Below are 20,634 nucleotides of genomic sequence, written 5' to 3'. Positions count from 1 at the left end.
TGTCATACCAATCTACTCTATAATACCAGTCTACACACGTATAAACAATACAACCAGATCCTGCAGGATTTACTCCCAACACTGCCTCTTTACTGGGACCTGCAGTGCTGGAGGGGCCAGAAAATTAGTAGCCCAGGGGGACTTGGCTACACTTGTTTTTAAGCATAATCATTAAGCTACAAAATTGCATTGTGCAAATAAATTTATTACATCGAATTAACTGTTCATTTATACTGAGTACTGTACATTTATAAGCAAAAAAAAGTGGTGAAGCACCAGTGCAGTATGTTTGGTTTGTTGAGATCACTTACACAATACTAAATATGTATTAAATATTTTAAGACCACCTAACAGTGCTGAGTGTATTAATACCCATAGGGTTATAAAAACATTTAACCACTGAAAAATGCATATCTTGTTACACGGAGGAGGAAACGGTCTGCATGTGATCTGGAGACCGCTGAGAACGCAGAGAAGTGTGGCCAGTTCAGCAGTTTTTCCTTTGCCTTTGTGGTGTGCCCGGTGTCCTCCAAATGCAATTAGACCTGGGATTGCTTGGAGGATGGCTATCACAGACTCAGTGGATTAGAGCTCTGGTGTACTCCATCATGCTACAACTTCCATCTGCACCCTGGAAACTCATCTCAAGCAGCGCCTGCTGGCGATGGTGCGCGAGCGACAAACACAAATGTCATAATCCCTAAGTGGTCGCACCTAGTGCGCGCACGACCGAGCACGATGGTGCGACCGCGTTTTGAAGAGACAAATTTTTGTCTTTTCAAGGGCAGTCGATAGCTGGGGCTGCTGGCGTGCGCGAGGCTGTGCGGGCCATCGTGCGCGCAAGTAAATACTATAATCCTAGCCTACCTGTGATCAGGTTGTCCATTGCGATTTGAATGTAGCCTAGCTTTGTTTTATTAAATTGAATTATGCTATGGAGCATGTGCTTCTGTTCTGATACACAAACACGTGTATACCTTTTTGGTACTGTCCCAGAAGGTGCATATTGTGGTCTCTATTATCTGCGTACCATGTACTTGCTGCTATTTGCTGCATGACGCCTGTTGAGATGAGGATTTGATGCCAGGAGAGCCCTTCCTAAATCTCAGATAACCTGGCACCCTTGATTGCGTACTTATTAACCCTTTCCGCTCTGGATTCCCTCTTATTTTCACAATTGTTGTATGAAGGCCAGCCCCATGATTGGCTGAAGATTAAAAACCGCCCAATGTCCATGATTATTCCCTATGGGACGAATCAGGGAGAGCATTTTTAAAAAGGCCTTACCTGGCAGTTTTGCCCTCAGATTCACTTTAGGAAGCAACATATCTTTGTGTGGGTCTCACCTTGGATAATCTTAACTATGCAGTGGACCCCCTGTGTCTACGTCTGGCCGAAGGATCCCTTCTCCCCCACGGACTGTAACTACTCTGTAAATTGTAAGACTTTTAGTACCCACCCTTTTCTTTAATTGCTGCTGAATGCATGTTAACTTTCCGTGTACTGTACCTCTCACTATTAAATCTATAGTTCAATAGCTCTATTGTCATGACTGTGTTAGCCCAGGTGATTCTAAGAATTGTGATTCTGTTGTATGCTGTATTAGTTTGTTTGTGTGCTTACTGGAATCACTTTGCTCCTCGCATTGGCTTGGGCCCCATAATCTCCACTAACCACTAGGTAAAAGTGTAAATCGGAATGCTAGTTTTTAAGTGGGACTGACTCCTTTTGTGTGTCCGGGATAACGCGGAGTGGGTGGGAGTGTACCACTGTATAAGAGCATCACTATTGGGTGGTTTTCCATCATAGCCTGGTTGGTGTCAACACTACCTCTGAGTGGGTTTAAAAAAACAGAATAGGATTGTTTACTTTTGTATGCTCAATACTACTGCTTAGTTTGCAATGTTTTCTAGCAGCCCTGAGTCACCTTGCATTTGTGGATGTCCCATCTCCCCCCAAAACAGCCAGGGCATAGTAGCAGTAGGTTTGTGGCTCCAGCTGAGAACCTGTCTTTACCGGGAGTGGGTGGAAGTTACCCAACATATAAGATCACAGCTCTTGGGTGGGTTCCCCTGATTGACGTTGCTTCAATTATAGTAGAGTAGGCTAGGATAGCCCGGGCGAAAATCCTTCGCGGTTAGGATTGAAACTCTTTCCCAGGGGGCGGTGTCTGAATAGACTCGGTGTACCGGTGACATGTTATTTTTGGTTAACCGTCAGTCTGACATTATTACGAGACAATATATAAACATAAACACACTATTATTTTTTTTTAGTTAATGCACCACTTAATATATTTGTATGAATCATAAGTATTACATGGCATAAAATAAATGTAAAACAAACCTGTAGCTGGACCAAATTATGATGTAGACCTCCTACGATCGGGCTGAACCGATTAATGCCCGCTTCCTCTGCAGCTGTAGTTATGGCTTCCAAGACTTTCTCAAGACTACAAAAAGTGACAAAATACATCATTCAGGGTGATAAAAATGTCATTGCAAAAAAACAACCTACAGAAAAATTCTAATCAATTTAGTTAACTGACAAAAGTATAACTTAGCAGATTGCTGCAAGGACACAGCAAAGTTTATAATGACAGCATTGTTTGTTATCATCTTGTTTTAGTATTCTTCATAATTTCACTAAATCTAATTAAATCACTGCAAGCAGATGGTTAGGAACAAAGAACACAAGAAATCCCAATTCACTCACTAACAGAAGTAAGAAGAAATATTTATTGCATGTTAACAGTGTTCTTCTGTCCTGTAAGAGATACAGTACCAAACAAGACATAATTAATTCACTTTTCAAAGGTAACATCTTACCATGTGATTGTTGTATATCTCCCAGATGAGGGAAACCAATTACACTGTAATTGTTATTGATGAAAACACATTAACTTGTAACTATTAAAAAACCTTGAAAATGATACTGTTCGTTCCAGTAAGTATTTTGAATGCAAACCAACATTCTGTCTCATTAATAAGCATACCAACCAAATATATTACGAGACATGTTTATGAATAAGATATGATTGAAAGAAAAAAAATATTTTCCTTGGCTGTACTAGAAGAGCTTTAAGAAAGATCATGCGATTTAATTAACTTCATTAAAAGAAGTACTTACATATTTTCTTCTCCAACAATGCAAATGGCAGACAACAGTTTGACAACGTCAGTCATCATATTGGCCTGCTTAGGATCCATGGCTTTGGCCAATAATGACAGACTCCTTTCTTCTCCCATGATTCTGTCTAACCCATACTGCAGGAAAATAGCAGCCATGTTAACTCAATTACAATATCTTTTAAAAAAGGAAAAGATTCAGCACAACTTACACAAGAAAACTTTGACAACTTCAAAAACTTTTCAATGCTGGCAGGACTTGCAATCTAATGTGCTATCAAAACCTCCAACACAGTATGAATTCAAGTAAAATAATATAATATAACATTATCCAAGATTTAAAGCATCGTAGGGGGTGGTCAATAAATCTATCATTAGAAATGATGAATGGAGGTAAAACTTTAGTGAGGACAAAAAAGTCTTAAAAGTAATAGGAAGAAAATTAATCAAGGTTAGAATATCGGTCTTACTGGTGATATCATATATGCACACACAACTCTTCATAAGTGTATTCTTATATATTTTCATAAACTTATTATAAGCATTCTGCAGACCATCAAACAAAAGTAGTATAGGAAGTACTTTCAACGCTCACCACTGTCCATTTTAATTGGGGAACTCGCATGCTGACAAATGAAAATCCTTTTTTCAACCAAGCCTTTTATCATGATACACCAGTTTGTACAGTCTTCTTGAATTGCATCAGTCCATTAAATTTTAAACACATATTGAGGGGTGGTAAATTAAATTCATATAATTAGGTCTAGCGATGCATGATTTTAATTCAAGGATATTTCTTGATCTAACCACACTGACCTAGAAGAGTTATCTACATGAAGGTTATTAACAGTACCTAAAAAGTTAATAATATGATGACTGGTCACATATGGGTAAAATGAATGTTTAATGGAATCCTATCTTTTTCTGTGATTCCAGAATAAAACTTGATTTTTTTAAAACACTAGTTAGTGCAGACACCATCTTAGTATATGGTTATACTTTAGTTTTACTGGCAAAATATTAGACAAAACTTGCAGTGGGATGGTAATTCATAACATTTGAACAACCCGACTTATTCTTGAGTTGTTTTTTTAAGATCACATTTACACATGCAATTACCTTGTTGTTCATGAATGCCTTCAAGCACTGTATGACTTTGTGTTGAATCCTTTTTTCAATTTTTTCATGGCTGAATCAAATGCAACAAAACAGTTGATTAATATGATTATATGCACATCATTACACATAGTCATGGCATGTTATGGGAATGTGGAACAGAAAACGATTCCCCTTCTAAACATTTCCGAGTAAATACATTTGCTAAATGAGTATACGTTCTAGAATGTGAAACAGCCCCATTACCTTCCGTGTAATGTTATCTAACGTTGGCTTATGCATTGGGTTTATATGGTCCTATACAACATTGCTAATATCAGGCATTTTCCACCATTAATAGCTTCAAAAGATTTAGATGTGACAGTAAAATGTTAATGAGCTTTACAATGCAATTAGTTTGCAAAGATTCTGAAGGTTTTATACAGTATAACAAAGTTTCAAAAGGTTATACTGTAAATATTGTATATATAAATATTGCTCTAAATATTGTATTGTATGTCTTTATTTATATAGCGCCATTAATGTACATAGCGCTTCACAGCAGTAATACATGTGGAAATCAAATAAATAACAGATAATATAAATAACAGATCATGGGAATAAGTGCTTTAGACATTAAGGAAGAGGAGTCCCTGCTCCGAGGAGCTTACAGTCTAATTAGTAGGTAGGGAGAACGTACAGAGACAGTAGGAGGGAATTCTGGTAAGTGCATCTGCAGGGGGCCAAGCTTTATGTATCATGTGTTCAGAATATCAACAGTGCTACTCATATGCTTCTTTAAGCAAGTGTGTCTTAAAGGTGGATAGAGAGGGTGCATTCCAGAGGTGAGGGGCAGTCAGTGAAAAATATTGTTTTTACTGGCATTTAGTAACTTCCCACCTACTCCCAAACCAATGTATCAGATACATATGTTTGTTATACTACTGTATGCACACTCAACATGCATCAACCTACTATTAGTGTGCAATGCGTATAAAAGACAAAGTGTTTCTTTTGCATATTTCGTATGCACTATTCTGTCTCAGCGAGAGCAGTTCTCGAACAGGATTCCAAGGACTCAGTTAGGTTAAGGAGAAATTTGTTTTTAGTTTAAAGGGGAAATTCGATATATCCGAAGTGGCTGGTATCAGGAAAAAACTTCCAGTCTAATAAAGCCACATTTAGCTGCTTCCAGTATATTGAATTACCCCATACGTATTAAATTAAAACTCCAGATGAATTAGAACATTCCAAATATTAGCTTTAAAAATACGGATGACATAAACTGATTGCACATTTCGCAATAGCCACGCGGTGTGAGATTGCAGCATTATGGAAACGCCCCGACATTCCAATTATCCCAAAGATTCGGAATCGTATTTGGTACTGCACCGACACACTTTATTCGAGCAAATACCCAGTATGTACCTGGCAGATACCTGGAATGCGCCGCTCCTCACCTCTGACAAGCCCCGTTGCATTTGCCTTCCCAGCCTGGGTTCATGCCTGGCTGACGGGCGGCTGATCTGTTAAATGATAATGATTAGGATTTAATAGGCTGCAATGCTTCGCGTGTCTACCAGATGGCATAAATTCATGAATTGTAATGCAGTATATATATATATACTGTGCAGTATTGCAGCCAGCGGGAATAAAATGCTTCAATCCCTGCGTGGAAAATACCTCAATGCACTCGGGCAGAAAACAGTCACAAACCTCAATACACCCGGGTATACCCGAATTCGTGGGACTAGCCGAGCTCGAATAAAGTGTGTCGCCAGTGTATATTTGCCAGATGGAAAAGTTAACGAGTTTAGTTAACGACACTGGTGATAATTATCTGAAAGTCTGGGCCCCTTGGCTAGCTCAGACAGACATCCCTGGGGTAGAGCGTAACACAATTTGGCAATAATAGTGATAAATGCGCTCTCCTACCGAGAGGTGAAGCCCTTGCTCACAATCAGCACCCCACACACCCCGAGATCATTCATTTATATTTTCTCACGACTTCTGTGGCTATTTAGCGGTTCCACGGTCGTTTCAACGGCACTTGGAGTAGTCGGCTCCGCTCTATCCTCACCCTCCGAACTCCCATCCCTCTTCCCCCGCCCCCCCGTCCCTCTTTTTTTTTTTCTCTCCTCCTCCGATTTATTATTATTTTTCCCCATTCCCTCACAATAAGAGTGACTGTCCCCACTCGCACGGTTAAGTAGGGCTCGAAAAACCGTGCGGGTCTGTTATGCGTGAATTAATGTTTAACTATATGCTATTCTGAATAATGTTTGCCTTAATTGTTTATTATGTATACCAAGGATGTATTCATCAATAAAATACAAGTTCTAAAAAAAAAAAAATGGATGACAATTGTGAGACGTTTTAGGGCCTGCAATTTTCATACATGCAGCACCAGTTATCATATGAACCATTTAAATCTGGTTATATAAAGGCCTACACAGAATAGTGAATAATATTTGTGACAGCCTGCAAAGCAAGAATAAATTAGTTGTATATCATGTCACATAAGCAAAATAAGGACAAATCAGAAGGTGATTATGTGATTATAATGAAGAAAGACATTTTGAGTTGGCAAAGAACCTACAGCGTTTAATAGTGAAGTGCACGTGCAATGAAAATGTACTGTGCAAGCTTTGGATGTAAAATACATTAATGTTAACAATTTTCAATCTACAGACATTAAAAAAAAACCAGAGTGGAACAGTCTTTCTTCAGTGACCCTTAAAGTGAAGCTTAATCTTATTTGTTTCTGGTCAAAATCGAATGCTGCCCCACTAGTTTCTACAAAACAAATCTGGTAAGATTATGTTTTAAGTGCTATGTTTTTACCTGTTCTACGGATTGTCATGAATTACAAACCACTAAGAAGATCAAGTAGGGATTAAATAAAGCGTATAATTACTTGTAAACGCTTCATTTAAAAAAAAAATTTCAAACACTTATGATTTCATGAAATTACATTTAACCTATTCAACATGCAACTATGATTGGGCAATGGCCAGCTAATTACACAACATTCCAACTAGGTTTGATTTTTTTATAGTGTATTATAAAATACAGATAGGTTAAAAATATTATGAAAAAAAAAAAAACTCTGTCTGGTCCTTCTGTATGTCACTAAACTAAACAAGGACATTTACTTAAGGAAATTCTAAGCTCACATTGTAATCCATCTGGGAGCTCCTATGGTGCAAGGGAGTATAATGTCAGGAACGGAAAATACAAAGATGACAAACAACTAGGTTCAAGAGTGTAAAAAAACAATCCTTACTGTTTCCCATCCACCATCTGCTCGAGAATATCAAGCAATAAACCGAGTCCATCGTGGCCAAAGCTTTCAACCCAGCTGAAAAGAAGACAACATATATATCTTAAATGGAGCATGCAATAATATAAACATGAAAAACGACAATATAAATAGCAGTTATCAATGACAAACGTGTGGGAGGTTTTGGTACAACGTGGAACGTTTTCTGTCCCTACCGTAAATATATTTTGTCCATCACAATATAGCAATAGTAGACTTTCCCAATAGCACTCCAGTTGGCATAATTAAATAAATATATAATACGGTGGGGTTGGATTTTGAGCTTGCTAGGATTGTGTATGTCCACACGATATAGCAATGTAAATGTTACATTTTCTGTGAGGATCAGTATTATAAAACATTACGGCTTCATAGGCAGTAAAACAATTCGGGTGGTACTAGGTCTTCAAGACATTTGTATAATCAAACAGTTTATACTGAAAAGACAGCAAGGGATGGGCAAAACATTCTACTGTATGCACCCAGATGTGGCTATTGTTAATTTCAGCAGCTTCCTTAAAACTAGAGACCAAGATGTTATTGATAAGCTACTCATATCAGAATATATTAAATCATTACCATTGAAGGATAACGGGAATTTAAATGATTAATGTTCCGCACAACTGTTAGGGATGCTAAATGTAAGTCCAGACTGCGGTTGTCATATTGTAAAAAAAAATTAAAATGTGTAGAATTACATTAGGGCAAATAGTAAAACATCTATTTCACCATCAGGCTTAAAAAGGTATCTATTACATTTAATGTCTGCATCCGGGTAATTTCCCCGAGTACAGGCATACCCCGCATTAACATACGCAATTGGACTGGAGCATGTATGTAAAGCGAAAATGTACTTAAAAGTGAAGCACTACGTTTAAACCAGATCTACCCCCTGGCATCAGATCTATGTTGGAGAGGCTGTGGTCATAGAGGGGACATGGTCCACATCTGGTGGTCATGTCCAGAAATTGTAAAGTACTGGGCCAAGGTCCAAATTTTGATAAAAGAGGTCACCGACCTAGCATTACCTATTGAACCACTGACCTTCCTATTGGCCAGGCCAATGTCCGACATTGTCCGACCAACTAGGAAATTAATCTCCTTTATTCTCACCGCTGCGAGATGTGAGATTGCGGCCTCCTGGAAGAGAACAACTACACCAGCTACGAGAACAATAAAAAGGAGAATCAGTGAGGTGAGGCTCATGGAGAGGCTAACTGCTACCTTGAGACAAAACCTATTTGCATTTTACAAGGTTTGGGAGCCGTGGATACTCCTTACTAGAGAAAGGCAACCCGTCCCAACTGGATAGAGACCCACCCCCTCCTCAGAGGAACAAGGAATAGAAGGAGCTAACATTCTACCCATTATCTGGGTCAAGACCCCGACAGCCAGGGTGGAGACCCACTCCACCCCCCTCCCCCTTCTGCCTTCCCCTTCTGAAGGCACCCTCCTGTTTCAACAACTCAGGTTGTCACTCTGTTCCCCTAAAAATTGTTAAAATGTCTCTGGATTAGGCAATGTGGTTTGTTATGTGGTTATTGTTGTATCAAAGCCTAATAAAAACATTTGAAAAATAAAAAAAGTGAAGCACTACCTTTTTTCCCACTTATCGATGCCTGTACTGTACTGCAAACATCATATACGTGCATAACTGTTGTAAATAACACATTTGTAACAGGCTCCTCGCTTGCGCACAGCTTCGGTACTTGTAGGGAGCCAGTTTTGCTGTTCAGGACTGGCGCATGCACGAGCTGCTGTTTGCCTATTAGGCGATATGTCCTTACTCACGAGTGTACTTAAAGTGAGTGTCCTTAAACCAGGGTATGCCTGTATAAGGAGGCAAACCATGGATCTGTTAACTATTGGGGAAAGAACCAAGTATTTTATACTCCATTAATAAATTGAATATTAAAGAATTCCCACCTCCCAGATATCCATTCATAAAAGTATCCATGGTCATGAAAAAGTGACCAACTGCTGACAGGACACACCCCCATACACGTGTCAAAGCACCTGGAGTCTCACAGATCAAAGAATTGTGGGGTAATCCAAAGTTGTAAACTGTTCAATTAATTTTTCTGGCGGAAGCATCATTTGCTTGTAATCTGACTGTTTTGGTGGGCATAAGTCCTCATTTATAGTGCCCTGTGGGAAGTGAGTGGGATAATTGGTAACCTAGTTTTTGTTCACCCATTTTACATGGCCTGTGGGCAAGCGTGTACATGACACCTACCATAAGCTCAACTCCTCAGGTTTAAAATCTATAAATGTCACAGTGCAGAACCAGAAACCTAGCTCACGTGGCGAGTCAATAAGGACAAACCCCCAACGTTTCCATAATTCAGGTTTGGCTGTTTAAAGCTGCAGTTCAGTCAATATCCTGCATGTGTGTTTTTTTTTTTAATAAATCAGTTCTGTAGTAAGAAAAAATACTTTTAGCATTTTCTGTTTTTAAAAAAATAACTTTGAAAGACCAATTTTCTTGTATTCTATTTTAAACAGCCATTTGCTAAGGCACTGCCCCTTCATGTCCTGTCACAAGCCCTGGCACACCCCTTTGTCAGCCCTGCCCTCCCTCTAGCACATGTCAGTGCAGGAGTGCTCATGAATATTCATGAGCTTCCACTGATTGACAGAAGCAAATAAAAACATATGCCAGCTCTAATTATGTCACCAAATTTCGCCTATCAATACATGGAGAACGAATTGACTGGCAGCTACAGTTCTTTAGGTAATTAGAGATTGCACACATAAAACTATTGAAGTAAAAAAATGAATTAAAAAAAAAAAAAAGACTGAACTGCAGCTTTAATCTGTTTAAGGAAGCCGTGTAAAAGCCTTGGAGATATTCTTATAATCATATAAGGAAAGCAAAAAAGTATTTGTGAGATGTATCTGTTTCCATGTCAAGGTACGGAATATGCAGTTTAAATACTGTGTAGCATTCAATAGTAGAACATGTTTGGGAAATCGGTGTGAAACTTCACTTGGGTATCTGATTTTACAGTCTCCACTATAAAAACACTGCAATTACAGTATGGGTATGACTGACTAAGTGGAAACATACTGGTCAACAAATATATTCAACATGTGTGGTCCAGATCAGTTATTTTAAGGTACGTACTGTAGAAGCACGGTTCACATTCATTAGATTTGGGGGGCAGGCTGGTGCTCGTGTAGCTGCCAGTCCCCCATTGCTGGCCCTCCTCTTCCTCTATTGTTGGTCAACAAAAGCTGGGATAATTTGAAGAGAACCTGATGTGAATATAATACTTACCACTTGGGGAAGTTAATTTATAAACCATCCTGGTTCACTCAAAGGACACAGAAAATGGCACAATACCATTTAACATTACACGCTGCAAACTCTGTACACATATGCACAGATCCCAAAGCCAGTTACAAACAGAACATTTTTGTCAAAGGATCATACTTCTGCACATCAAGCAATGTGATATATATGATTCAATGCAGCAAATTTGACCGCGGATACTACTGTACGTTGGTGAAGCCAACCAAAAACGTCAAACCAGAATGAACCTACAGTATACAGACACACAGTAACACACCATAAAGAAGGAAGATATTGCATTCCAGTGGGACACCACTTCTCACAGCCAGGTCATTCCATAAATGACTAAAAATATCCAAATCCTCAAACGAATGTTTAAATGCAGTCAAAAACGGAAAACATTTGAACTCAAAATTATCCGCTCTTTGAGAGAAAGAAAAAAAGGAAGGACAGACGGACTGAATACGGATATGGGGTTTCTAACACATTTTTCTGTAATGTTTCTCCCAACCTGTCTATTAATCTTACAATCTATCCCTTTCGCCCTCCCTTCACTAAAATTGTACGGAGACATTTTATACACATCCAGATGCACTGCTTACATTGAGTGCCTGAGTACGTATAATCATGGCAGACATGCCGACACCGCTTCTTGCCATGACTATCGTTCTGGCACAGTGGACTATGGCGGCACAGTGGACTATGGCAGCACAGAAGAGAACACGACCAGGAAGAGATAGTCAAATGTGCTTGTAAAAGTCCATAACTGCTGTGATAATGTTTACGTTCTTATTGGCAAAGTAAGTGACGGGTGCCCAGGTTGTCCAACTTCAAAACTGGGGTTTTTGTAAAGGGTTAAAACACACGCTACAGTTATGTTGGTCAGACAGATGACTAAGGAGGCCTATGTGAAGCTCCTTTGTGCTGATCCAGGTTTCTCGTTTACACTACGTTTGGAAAACCCATGGAGGTGGAATGGCATTACACAGAGGAGGGTGACAGATTGAGAGTATAACTCTAAACTTTACACACTATTTCCAAACACGTAGTGCAGAGACGGGGTGGAATCATCCTTGAGCAGTGGGTAGATAGCGGAAAGGACATTTTAGTGAGGGGAGGCACGTCTTTTCTAAAGCACCTTCCACCAAACACATTTCAATAAGAAATGATGGAGAAGATGGAAATTGTGGAGAACCACTGACCAAGGAAATCCTTCTCGCCTTAAAGTATGTGTTTATGTATTCACATTTTGCACGATGGAGAAGTGCCAGGGTGAATGTTAAGAAAAATCAAAGAAGCTGCTTTCAGCAAACAAACACCATCTACATTGTGTTCTTAAAAAAGCAACACACAAAAAAATTTTTACATTGCCTTGGTAGATTTGTTTTTCACCAAGTTGAAGGTGCTTTGAACCTGGAAGTGCAAAACAGGTATACAGTATAATTAGATTGCATACAGTGCGTTCACATTGAGTTTAGTGAATTGTATGCAGTACAACTTTAATCTTTATAATATGAATGGGCAGTGTCTAATTTGTTCCCAGATTTGATATTGTGCAATGTGCTGAGTAGTAAGGGGGAGGGGGGAGGGGGGCGGGAAGGGGAAAGTATCCCTATCTCAAAAATGTTTATGGTCAAGTCTAAGTCGGTTGTCTCTCTATATGTCTGTGGAATCAGCTATGTCAGTCCAGATTTTCTCTCACACTGGGGCAAATGAAAAAGGACTAATGAGCAAAAAAAATAATGGTATTTTATTGTCATAGGACAATATTATTCAGAGCACTTAACAGTATGACATACAGATAAGAGTATTTCAAACCACATCTTTGTTCTTTAAATCATCTAGAGGTGGATTGAAATTGCCGTCCTCACATTCTAGATACACAACCAGAGTTAAGACAAGGAGCAAAACAGTAAATCCGATCTGATGCGCTCTAATAGGCTTCGTTCTGCAGCTCTCTCCCTTCTGTAGTAATACAGGGAATACACAAACACAAAACTAATCCCAAAAAAGCAATGTGAAAAGGTTTAAAAACCTGATGCCTTTTAAAAAGAAATATTGTAGATACCCTTATTTAAAAAAAAATCTATATTAAAAATAAAAATAAATATATTTGGTAATGTTGATAAATGATGGGGAGAGTTTCTAGATCAGACTTGTAACGGTATATTTCAAAGCTTTAATTAGGCTTGATATCAGTTTATACTGAACAGATAAGATGCTGCTGCAAATTCCAAGTTGCTAGAAGAGTAACTAAAGCAAGGAATATTTCAGCAAAAGAAGCACTGAATAGAGAAAATGATCAACTGTAAAAGTAAAGTAGCGCTTTCAAAAGGGTAAAAAATGTAAAACAAAACAAAAAATCAAACATGGAATTATTATACAAAATATTTCCCCAGGTCTAAATATAGTTCAGCATTAACCCTTTGTTTGTCCCAAGACGTAGTCACAAAATCATGAGGTCTGGCAACATGATGTAGTAATGTGGTTTGATTTTCCTGCTTAGACAGTGTCCTGCGTTCCTATGGAGCACAAGACAGGGTCTGCCCTGTGAGGAAATGGAAGAGGAGGTCTCCTCCTTTGTTTCACGGAAAATGGCTGCCACAGTCGCATAACCGCACTGTGCCTGAGGAGCCATGGAACTCGGGTACCGCAACCCCTCCGGAACTCAATGGCATAAAGAGACTTAGGGTTGATATTTACTAAAGTCCATTGCAAGATAACTTACCCAAACCTGTTATTCAAGTTAATGAGGGGGAGGAGGGTGGGGGAGTTGCAAATTGCAAAACAAGACAAGTGGGTAATATTATGCAGTACAGCTTTAATATTCCTATAAATACATACTGTAATGCCAAAGCTTTAGCTTTCTTGACTAAACAAGATTTTTTTCAAATAATCGTCCACCAAGTATTTCTCATTACAACTAGAATGTACAATAAATGATGCAGCAGGCGGGGGGGGGGGGGAACTTTCATATTTATTATCTTCACATTTGTAGTTTTTGTAGTTAATAAATACACTGCTCAGAATTAGAAATACGAATACTACCTCTGTAGGCTCCTTCTCCTACACGTTTCGCCAATATAATTGGCTTCGTCAGGGATACTGGAGAGGCTTGCTTTCAGTGATTAAATACCCCTTATTCTAATTAGCGGATTGGTAAAAGCCAAGTAATGCATCTGATGGGTCTATTAACCCCTGGGGTCGTTTCAATTATATAATGACAAGCCAGCAGTATCAACTATATTTCACGTCATAAGCAGACGATACAAAAAAATCTGGATAAACAATGTAAAATCATAAGTGAATTATGTAAATGTAAAATCATAATGTATTATTTACTATTTATTGATAATAATAAAAATTTTGTTTAAAAAAAATACGGATTTGCTGCTATGTGTCTTTCTTTGATCAGCTAGATACTGTTTGCAATGGTCAGTAATTGTATTTATTACAGAAAGCACATAAGAAAAAAGTATTGCATCAATACATTTTGATGCGTGATGCTTTACTGTTTAATTGTTTTCATGGGGCAGCATGATTGACTTCTTCTCTTTGGTGGTGATCACCGGTGTACATGAAATGTTTAAAATTCCTATGATGACATTTTATATATTAAGTAATAAACATACATATATTCTCTGCATTTCTTTAGTAAAATGCATTGCATCATGCTTCAATGCTTTAGATTTTAAAAGACCAAGTTCATTGATGTTAATTCAAGGGGTGGATTTAAAAATGGATAAATAATGTATAAAATGTTTAAAATATTTTTTCAATGATATTATCGGGAATAGACCAAGCGCTTTTATATTTCTCTCTTAAGAAGAGTTGAATATTATTGATAAATAATTAAAACCTGTAAAATGGTTTTAAAGTCCAGTACTATATGAGGGGTAAAATATCCAATGAATTAAAAATTATAATGAAAATAAAATGCTTTAAAAACAATTTAAAAAAATTTGGGAATAAGATGAGTAAAGATTAGAATTTAAAAATGCAACCGTGTGGATCCACATATGTATACAATATTAAAATATTCATTCCAAATGAGACCACTAAAAGGTATTTTCTATTTTTCTACTTTGAGGTAAGCCCCCCCTGGAGCAAAGTTTATTCTCACAACAACACACACTGACAAAAAAAAGACATAGAAATTGCTAGCGGGCCTCTGCTAATAGGGAGCTTGAAGGTATGGGGTGCAGCGCCTCAACCCATGGGGATCCCAGCGTAGGCGGGATGGCTTCTTACGGGAACATATTGTAAAGAATCCGCTCCTGTGTTTGGTTGAAACCTATTCCTTACAGAACTATGCAGCTTCTAGACAACTCCCCATTGTTTCTGCAATCAGCATCCCCTGCTCCTGCAATCACTGCAGCCTAGATGCCTCCTGTGCAGCTCTGTCTCTGTGCTCCGTGATTGGAGGAATTCCCTCACACCCCTGTCCTTTGATTGGCTCCGTGCCCTTCTTATACTGGGCTCTCACATTTCCTCATTGCTGAACATAGACTTTTCTCAAATAACTGTGCTTGCCACAGCACCTCTGTTTGGCCTGCCTTGGCCTTCTTGCCATAGCTCCTAGTTTCTGGCAGACTCCGCCGTGCTGAAGCGGTTACACTGAAGCCCTCAGTGTTTCTTGTACTGTCTGCAGTTCCTGTTCCCAGTGACCTTCCAGTGGCCTCAACCACGCTCAGCTGTACCCGGCTAGGGGGAGCTGTTCTGTACTGAAGCATTGGATCCCCAGTTCTGGTTCCTGCTCTCTACGCTGAAGCGACTTTTTCCTTGTTCTACTGATGATGACCTCAGGTTGTCATCTTCGCTCCTGTGCCGCCTGCCCTGACCCTAGCGTGCCTACCGATAACTCTACCTTCTCCAGTCCTGACCCGGCTACGTTTGACCACGGAATTCGCAACCAGGATCCAGCTTCGTGCTCTAAGGTCGGTGTATATCTATCCCCACCTCAGCCCCGCGGTCCGGTCCAGGTTTGTGGTGAGCATAACCGTTACACATATACAGCAATAACCACAACACACAGCAGTGATAAGCAATACCTTTTTACCAACAGGTCCCTCCTGATACACACACAAAACAATAGGAACAATATACCCCAAAGTGATATACCCAAATACCCGTTCCCTTCGGCACCCCAGCAGCACTAGGGGTCCAGCAAAGCAACTCTGAATGTATGTGAGGGCAGCGCTACTCTCCCTGATGAATTTGGTGGTACATGTTAGTACCTTCCTGGTTACAACGGTGTAGCCAGGGAATCCACCGTAGATATTAGGCTCCGCAACCGTGATCCCACGTAGCGGGCCTCCCAACAATGTTCACCTAACTCCTTAATTCCAGCAGCTGCGCTGTAGCACTCCTTATCCTGGGGAATCCTCCTTAGCGATTCATCCTACTCCATAGCTCCTTAGGTAAACAGCTAACAGGAAAGTCCCCTGATATATGGCTGTCACTACATTACTCAGCTAGGATGGCTCAGGGCCTAATTCGGGCCTACAGGGTTCTCTGGCCTAGTCCTGGGCAGCCTAACTGGGCCCCCCGACACAACCTTCTCCTCCATAGTCTCCGACAGTTCTGACATGTAGACTCCAGTGTCCAGAGGATATCCTGTTCCTCTAGGGGATATCCTCTCTCTCTAGTCCTTTGGGGAGTACAAACATGGCTGCCGCACCTCCGCTAGAGTCTGAGGAGCTGCAGAGGACTACCCTGACACACACAAACACACACAAACACACTTCTCTAAGGCTGTCTGCACATCCCTCTGTGATTGGCTGAGCAGCCTGTCACTCACCCAAGGACAGCCAATGAGACTGTACCATTGGCTGTGTAACATCTTAAGTGTCACATATTTAGTGTCTGAAGTTGAAATTGGGAGTTGAATTTGAGGTGAAGAATACAAGAACTGAACGTTGCACTTCGGGCAGGGATTTCATTTCCTATTGTTTGACTTTGCCTCACTTATTGTATCATCATAATTCCCTGTACTGTATTGTCTTTGTAAAGCGCCGAGTACACTGTCTGCACTATATAAAGATATACATATATTCCCCTCTATGATACAGTAGACTGAGCGGGTTCTCATTCACCAAGGAAACACTAGGGGAGATTTTAATGGCAGTGGAGATATCACGGAGAGGAGGCGACAGATGAGATAAGTAGGAGAGGAGGGAGTGTAGTGTGCACAGACACAGTAAGGCTGAGGACCCGCTGCGGTAGGCGGAGCGCGCGGGCCACCAGCCCCTTACCTCCAGTCTCCTTCTAATGTGGCCGACTACGTACTGTGACGCGTCAGCCAGCCGGAGCTACAAGCTTCTGGTGATTAGAAGTTCTGACGCATCACGTGGTGCGCGAGGCAGCCAATGAGGAGGGAAGGAGGGGAGGAGGGGAGCTGTCTGGAGCTACGGGAGGGAGGCGGCTTGGTGTGCCGGTGTGTGGTGTGTGTAATGCCCCCCCCATGTCATGGCCACGCCCACCCGACCCATTTTGGTCACGCCCCCCGCGTCGAAACAAGTTCACTACAGACCGCAGTGCAGTGACTTGCATGCGCCGCAGGCAAGCAAGGCGGGCGTGGCGTGCAGCGGGGCCTTAGCCTAAGGCAGGGAGTGCAAATAGAGGGGAGGAGAGAGTGTAAAGAGGACCAGGGCATGTTGGAGGAGAGACTACGTTGGGGAAGAGGGGACAAGAGACAGCAAGCATTACAAAGAGGGGTGAAAAAAAGAGTAATGTTTAATTAATAAACTTTCATATCTCCTAGATCGGCGTATTTTACGCCGTGTACAGCTAGTATGTATATAAAGTTATAGCTATACGAAGCTCCATTTATTATAAACTTACTCACAAGGGATCTGTGCACGATTATTCTATGTTCCGCCCTTTCCTGCAACACTTTAACCCACAGTATTGCTACATTTTATCAACAAGCCTCAGTACAAATACCATAAGTTGAACATTTACATCTCAGTCACATATTAAAACATTTGTTTACATATTAAAACATGCTTCTATAAAAAATTATTTACAAAGGAAAAGCTTATCCTTTCTAAGCTCTAAACATTATCGAGTTTTTTGTTTTGTTTTTTTTCTCAATATAGTCCATCTTTAAAACAATGATTAATTCACAATTGTTAATGGATTCATAAAAAATAAACAGACTTGCATACAGATGTTTGTGTTTAAAATGGCAAGACACGTCTATATTACATATAATACAGCTGAACCCTGTTATAGCGTGACCCGCTATAACGCGGTTTTCACGTGGCTCCGTTTAAAAAAAAAAAAAAAAATTTAAATTTAAAAAAAAAATTTTTTTGCACACTGCAAAAATGAGTAGGGATGTTGCTTTAAGCCATCTTGGCCTTTCTATCAAGATGTCAAATAGATCAACCAGTTACAGGAACCATCCCAAGCAAGTGGGTACCCTCACCGCATTCAGCTCTCACCGCACTCAGCTCTCACAGCACTCACAGCACACAGCTCTCACAACGCACACAGCACTCACAACGCACACAGCACGCACAACGCACACAGCACGCACAACGCACACAGCACTCACAACGCACACAGCACTCACAACACACTCAGCACACAGCACTCACAGCACACTACACCACACTTCCCACTCCCCCTCCCTACCTTTGGTGTCGGCTGCTGAGATCGGAGCGGAGCTGGCATCAGGAGAAGGGGGGGGGGATGTCAGGAGGAGGGGGGGGTGAGTGAGCAGCAGGCTGGGACTCGGAGGGCCGCGTGGGCTATGCCGCGGAGGGCCGGTAGGTGTGGAGGCCTGGGGGGGGGGGGGAGGAAATGGATGCCGGTGGTGGGAGGTAAGGAGCAGGTTGCGGCTGGACTCGCCGTTGCTAGGGGACGTGTAGGGCTTCCGGCCACCTCTTCCTTCCTTCCCTCCTCACTCCCTCCCTCCCGATCAGGCGCGCGGCGGCCATTTTTTTTAAAATTAGCGCGACTTCGGTTCTAGCGCGGTCGGATCGGGTGGCCCCCGAGGACCGCACTATAACGGGGTTTAGCTGTATTTATAATTGTAACGGGTGCTCCCCCACCCTCTGGGAGATTTCACTGTTGCCTGTACTCTCGCTGTGCTGGGTGCAGTCCCTGCAGGAAAACCATCTTGCACTCCCCTTGATAAACTGCAGTCACACAGGCAGTATAAAAAGCAGCAACTGGTCTTTATTGAGTACAGCCATATACATCAACAATGCCTTTTCTTCTGGTCCCTGTACTCAACCCCCAGGGCTTGAGGCCCCAAAGGTCTATCCCTGACTCCCATGCTTCCTGGTGGAGTATGGGGTAGTTGTTCCCATTTCCCTTTGGGAGGGATCTCTCTTTCCTGAGGGAGGAGAGCTCCCTAAATTTGGATCTGCAGCCCCTTTTGTACCCAGGGGAGGGTCCTAGGTCTGAGCCCCTGATAGGGCAGTACACAGGCCTTAGGCCCACCCCCACGTCACTCAAGGGAGTTGTTTACTGCTGCAGCAGCGAGCATAGATTTAACCCCAACACTGCCTTTGCTGGTACCAGGGCTTATGTGATAGGTAGAGGATTAGTAGCCCAGGGGTTACATGGCTACATAGAATATATTTATACTTCAGGTAAATCAAATCTTTCTGTATTACCATTCTGTCTCCGTACTTTTATAATCAACAAGCTGTATGCCTTCAAGCATCCCATAATCAAATTCAAGCATGTATGTCAGTGTGAATTTCAAGGTGCAGCAAAGAGGCCTTTACCTCAATTCAATTTGTTTGAAAAGGCTAGGTATCCACACTGAGCTTAAATTAATTTGTTGTTTTTTTTCCTCCAGCAGGATGAACTATTATCCCAAGGGGTGCTTGTATATGCACAGAATTGCAAATCTCTACTTCAGACTTCTTGACAATGTTCCTAGACAAACTGCTGTTATATAAATCTGAAGAGCTATCAATAACGTTTGAGAATAGTTTATTGATATTCTTCCATAAACCAAAGTACAACAGGGTGTTCAAAAATAATATCAAAATCAAAACCAAAAACTATTTTTGCATGTGGCATTACATATGATCGTGCAAAAACCCTGAACCAGAATTCAGCGCATTCTAACAAACCTGTTGTGGATAAAGACATGGACAGTAAACTTGCCCTTAGCAATTCCATCTGAATGGAAAACAAACCGATAATTTGTCAGCCACAGCAGCACAGCACCTGTGGAGTTGAAGCTTCTCCCCTCCAGGTAGGGCAGATGGCTGATCTCTTGAGGAGTGGTTATATAATGATTCTGTCCCACCTCTTGGTGAGCAAACAAACAAAACAAAGGAAACTAAAAACAACATGGAAGTCAATGGGCGGTGGGGGGTAAAGTTTGTCCGCTGTCGTGACTGGACTAAAAGAAAGATGAATATAGGTAAGAAAGCCTCACCTGTGGTATCCCACATCAATAATAAAATGTGAGGGATTCAATTACAGTTCTTTCTGTTGATGTTGCACTGCTCGTAAAATGAACACTAATGGGAAAGGGAGCTTGCCTTCTGCTTACTTATAGGCTTCCAGTATTGCAGACTCTGGCCATCTTGTAATCGGATCTCTGGACGCTATTTGACACTGGCAGGCTCCAATTAACAGGACAAACAGTCCATCAGATTTTTCTCATAATGCGGTTTTGGTTGAGATGAAAACATGATGTTACCTTGGATCTGAACTCTGGAAACGTTCTCAACACTACCTTATCTTGATAGATGATTAGAAGGTTGCTTGCATAATTAAGTTTGTATTTTAGCAACTCTCTTTGCAGAAGTGATGGCTAC

At 40.8% G+C, this 20,634-nt stretch overlaps 1 protein-coding gene across 9 annotated transcripts in view; it reads right to left on the bottom strand.

Annotated features, from left to right (window-relative positions):
• DIAPH3 (diaphanous related formin 3) overlaps positions 1-20,634 on the bottom strand; it is a 782,005-nt gene that overhangs the window by 564,737 nt on the left and 196,634 nt on the right. For all 9 annotated transcript variants that reach the window (XR_012799927.1, XM_075591046.1, XM_075591039.1 and 6 more), the window contains exons 6-9: positions 7,510-7,584; positions 4,248-4,317; positions 3,130-3,266; positions 2,347-2,452 (exon numbers count right to left, since the gene is read on the bottom strand). Coding sequence is in view for 8 of the 9 variants with exons in the window: in XM_075591046.1 (XP_075447161.1) it covers positions 2,347-2,452; positions 3,130-3,266; positions 4,248-4,317; positions 7,510-7,584 (388 nt within the window). In the remaining variant the exon portion in view is untranslated. The remainder of the gene's footprint in view (positions 1-2,346; positions 2,453-3,129; positions 3,267-4,247; positions 4,318-7,509; positions 7,585-20,634) is intronic.

Source organism: Ascaphus truei, chromosome 3 (assembly GCF_040206685.1).
Source record: "Ascaphus truei isolate aAscTru1 chromosome 3, aAscTru1.hap1, whole genome shotgun sequence".
Taxonomy (NCBI): Eukaryota; Metazoa; Chordata; class Amphibia; order Anura; family Ascaphidae; genus Ascaphus; species Ascaphus truei.
The sequence above is the reverse complement of the archived record's forward strand: the minus strand, read 5'-3'. Positions and strand labels throughout refer to the sequence as shown.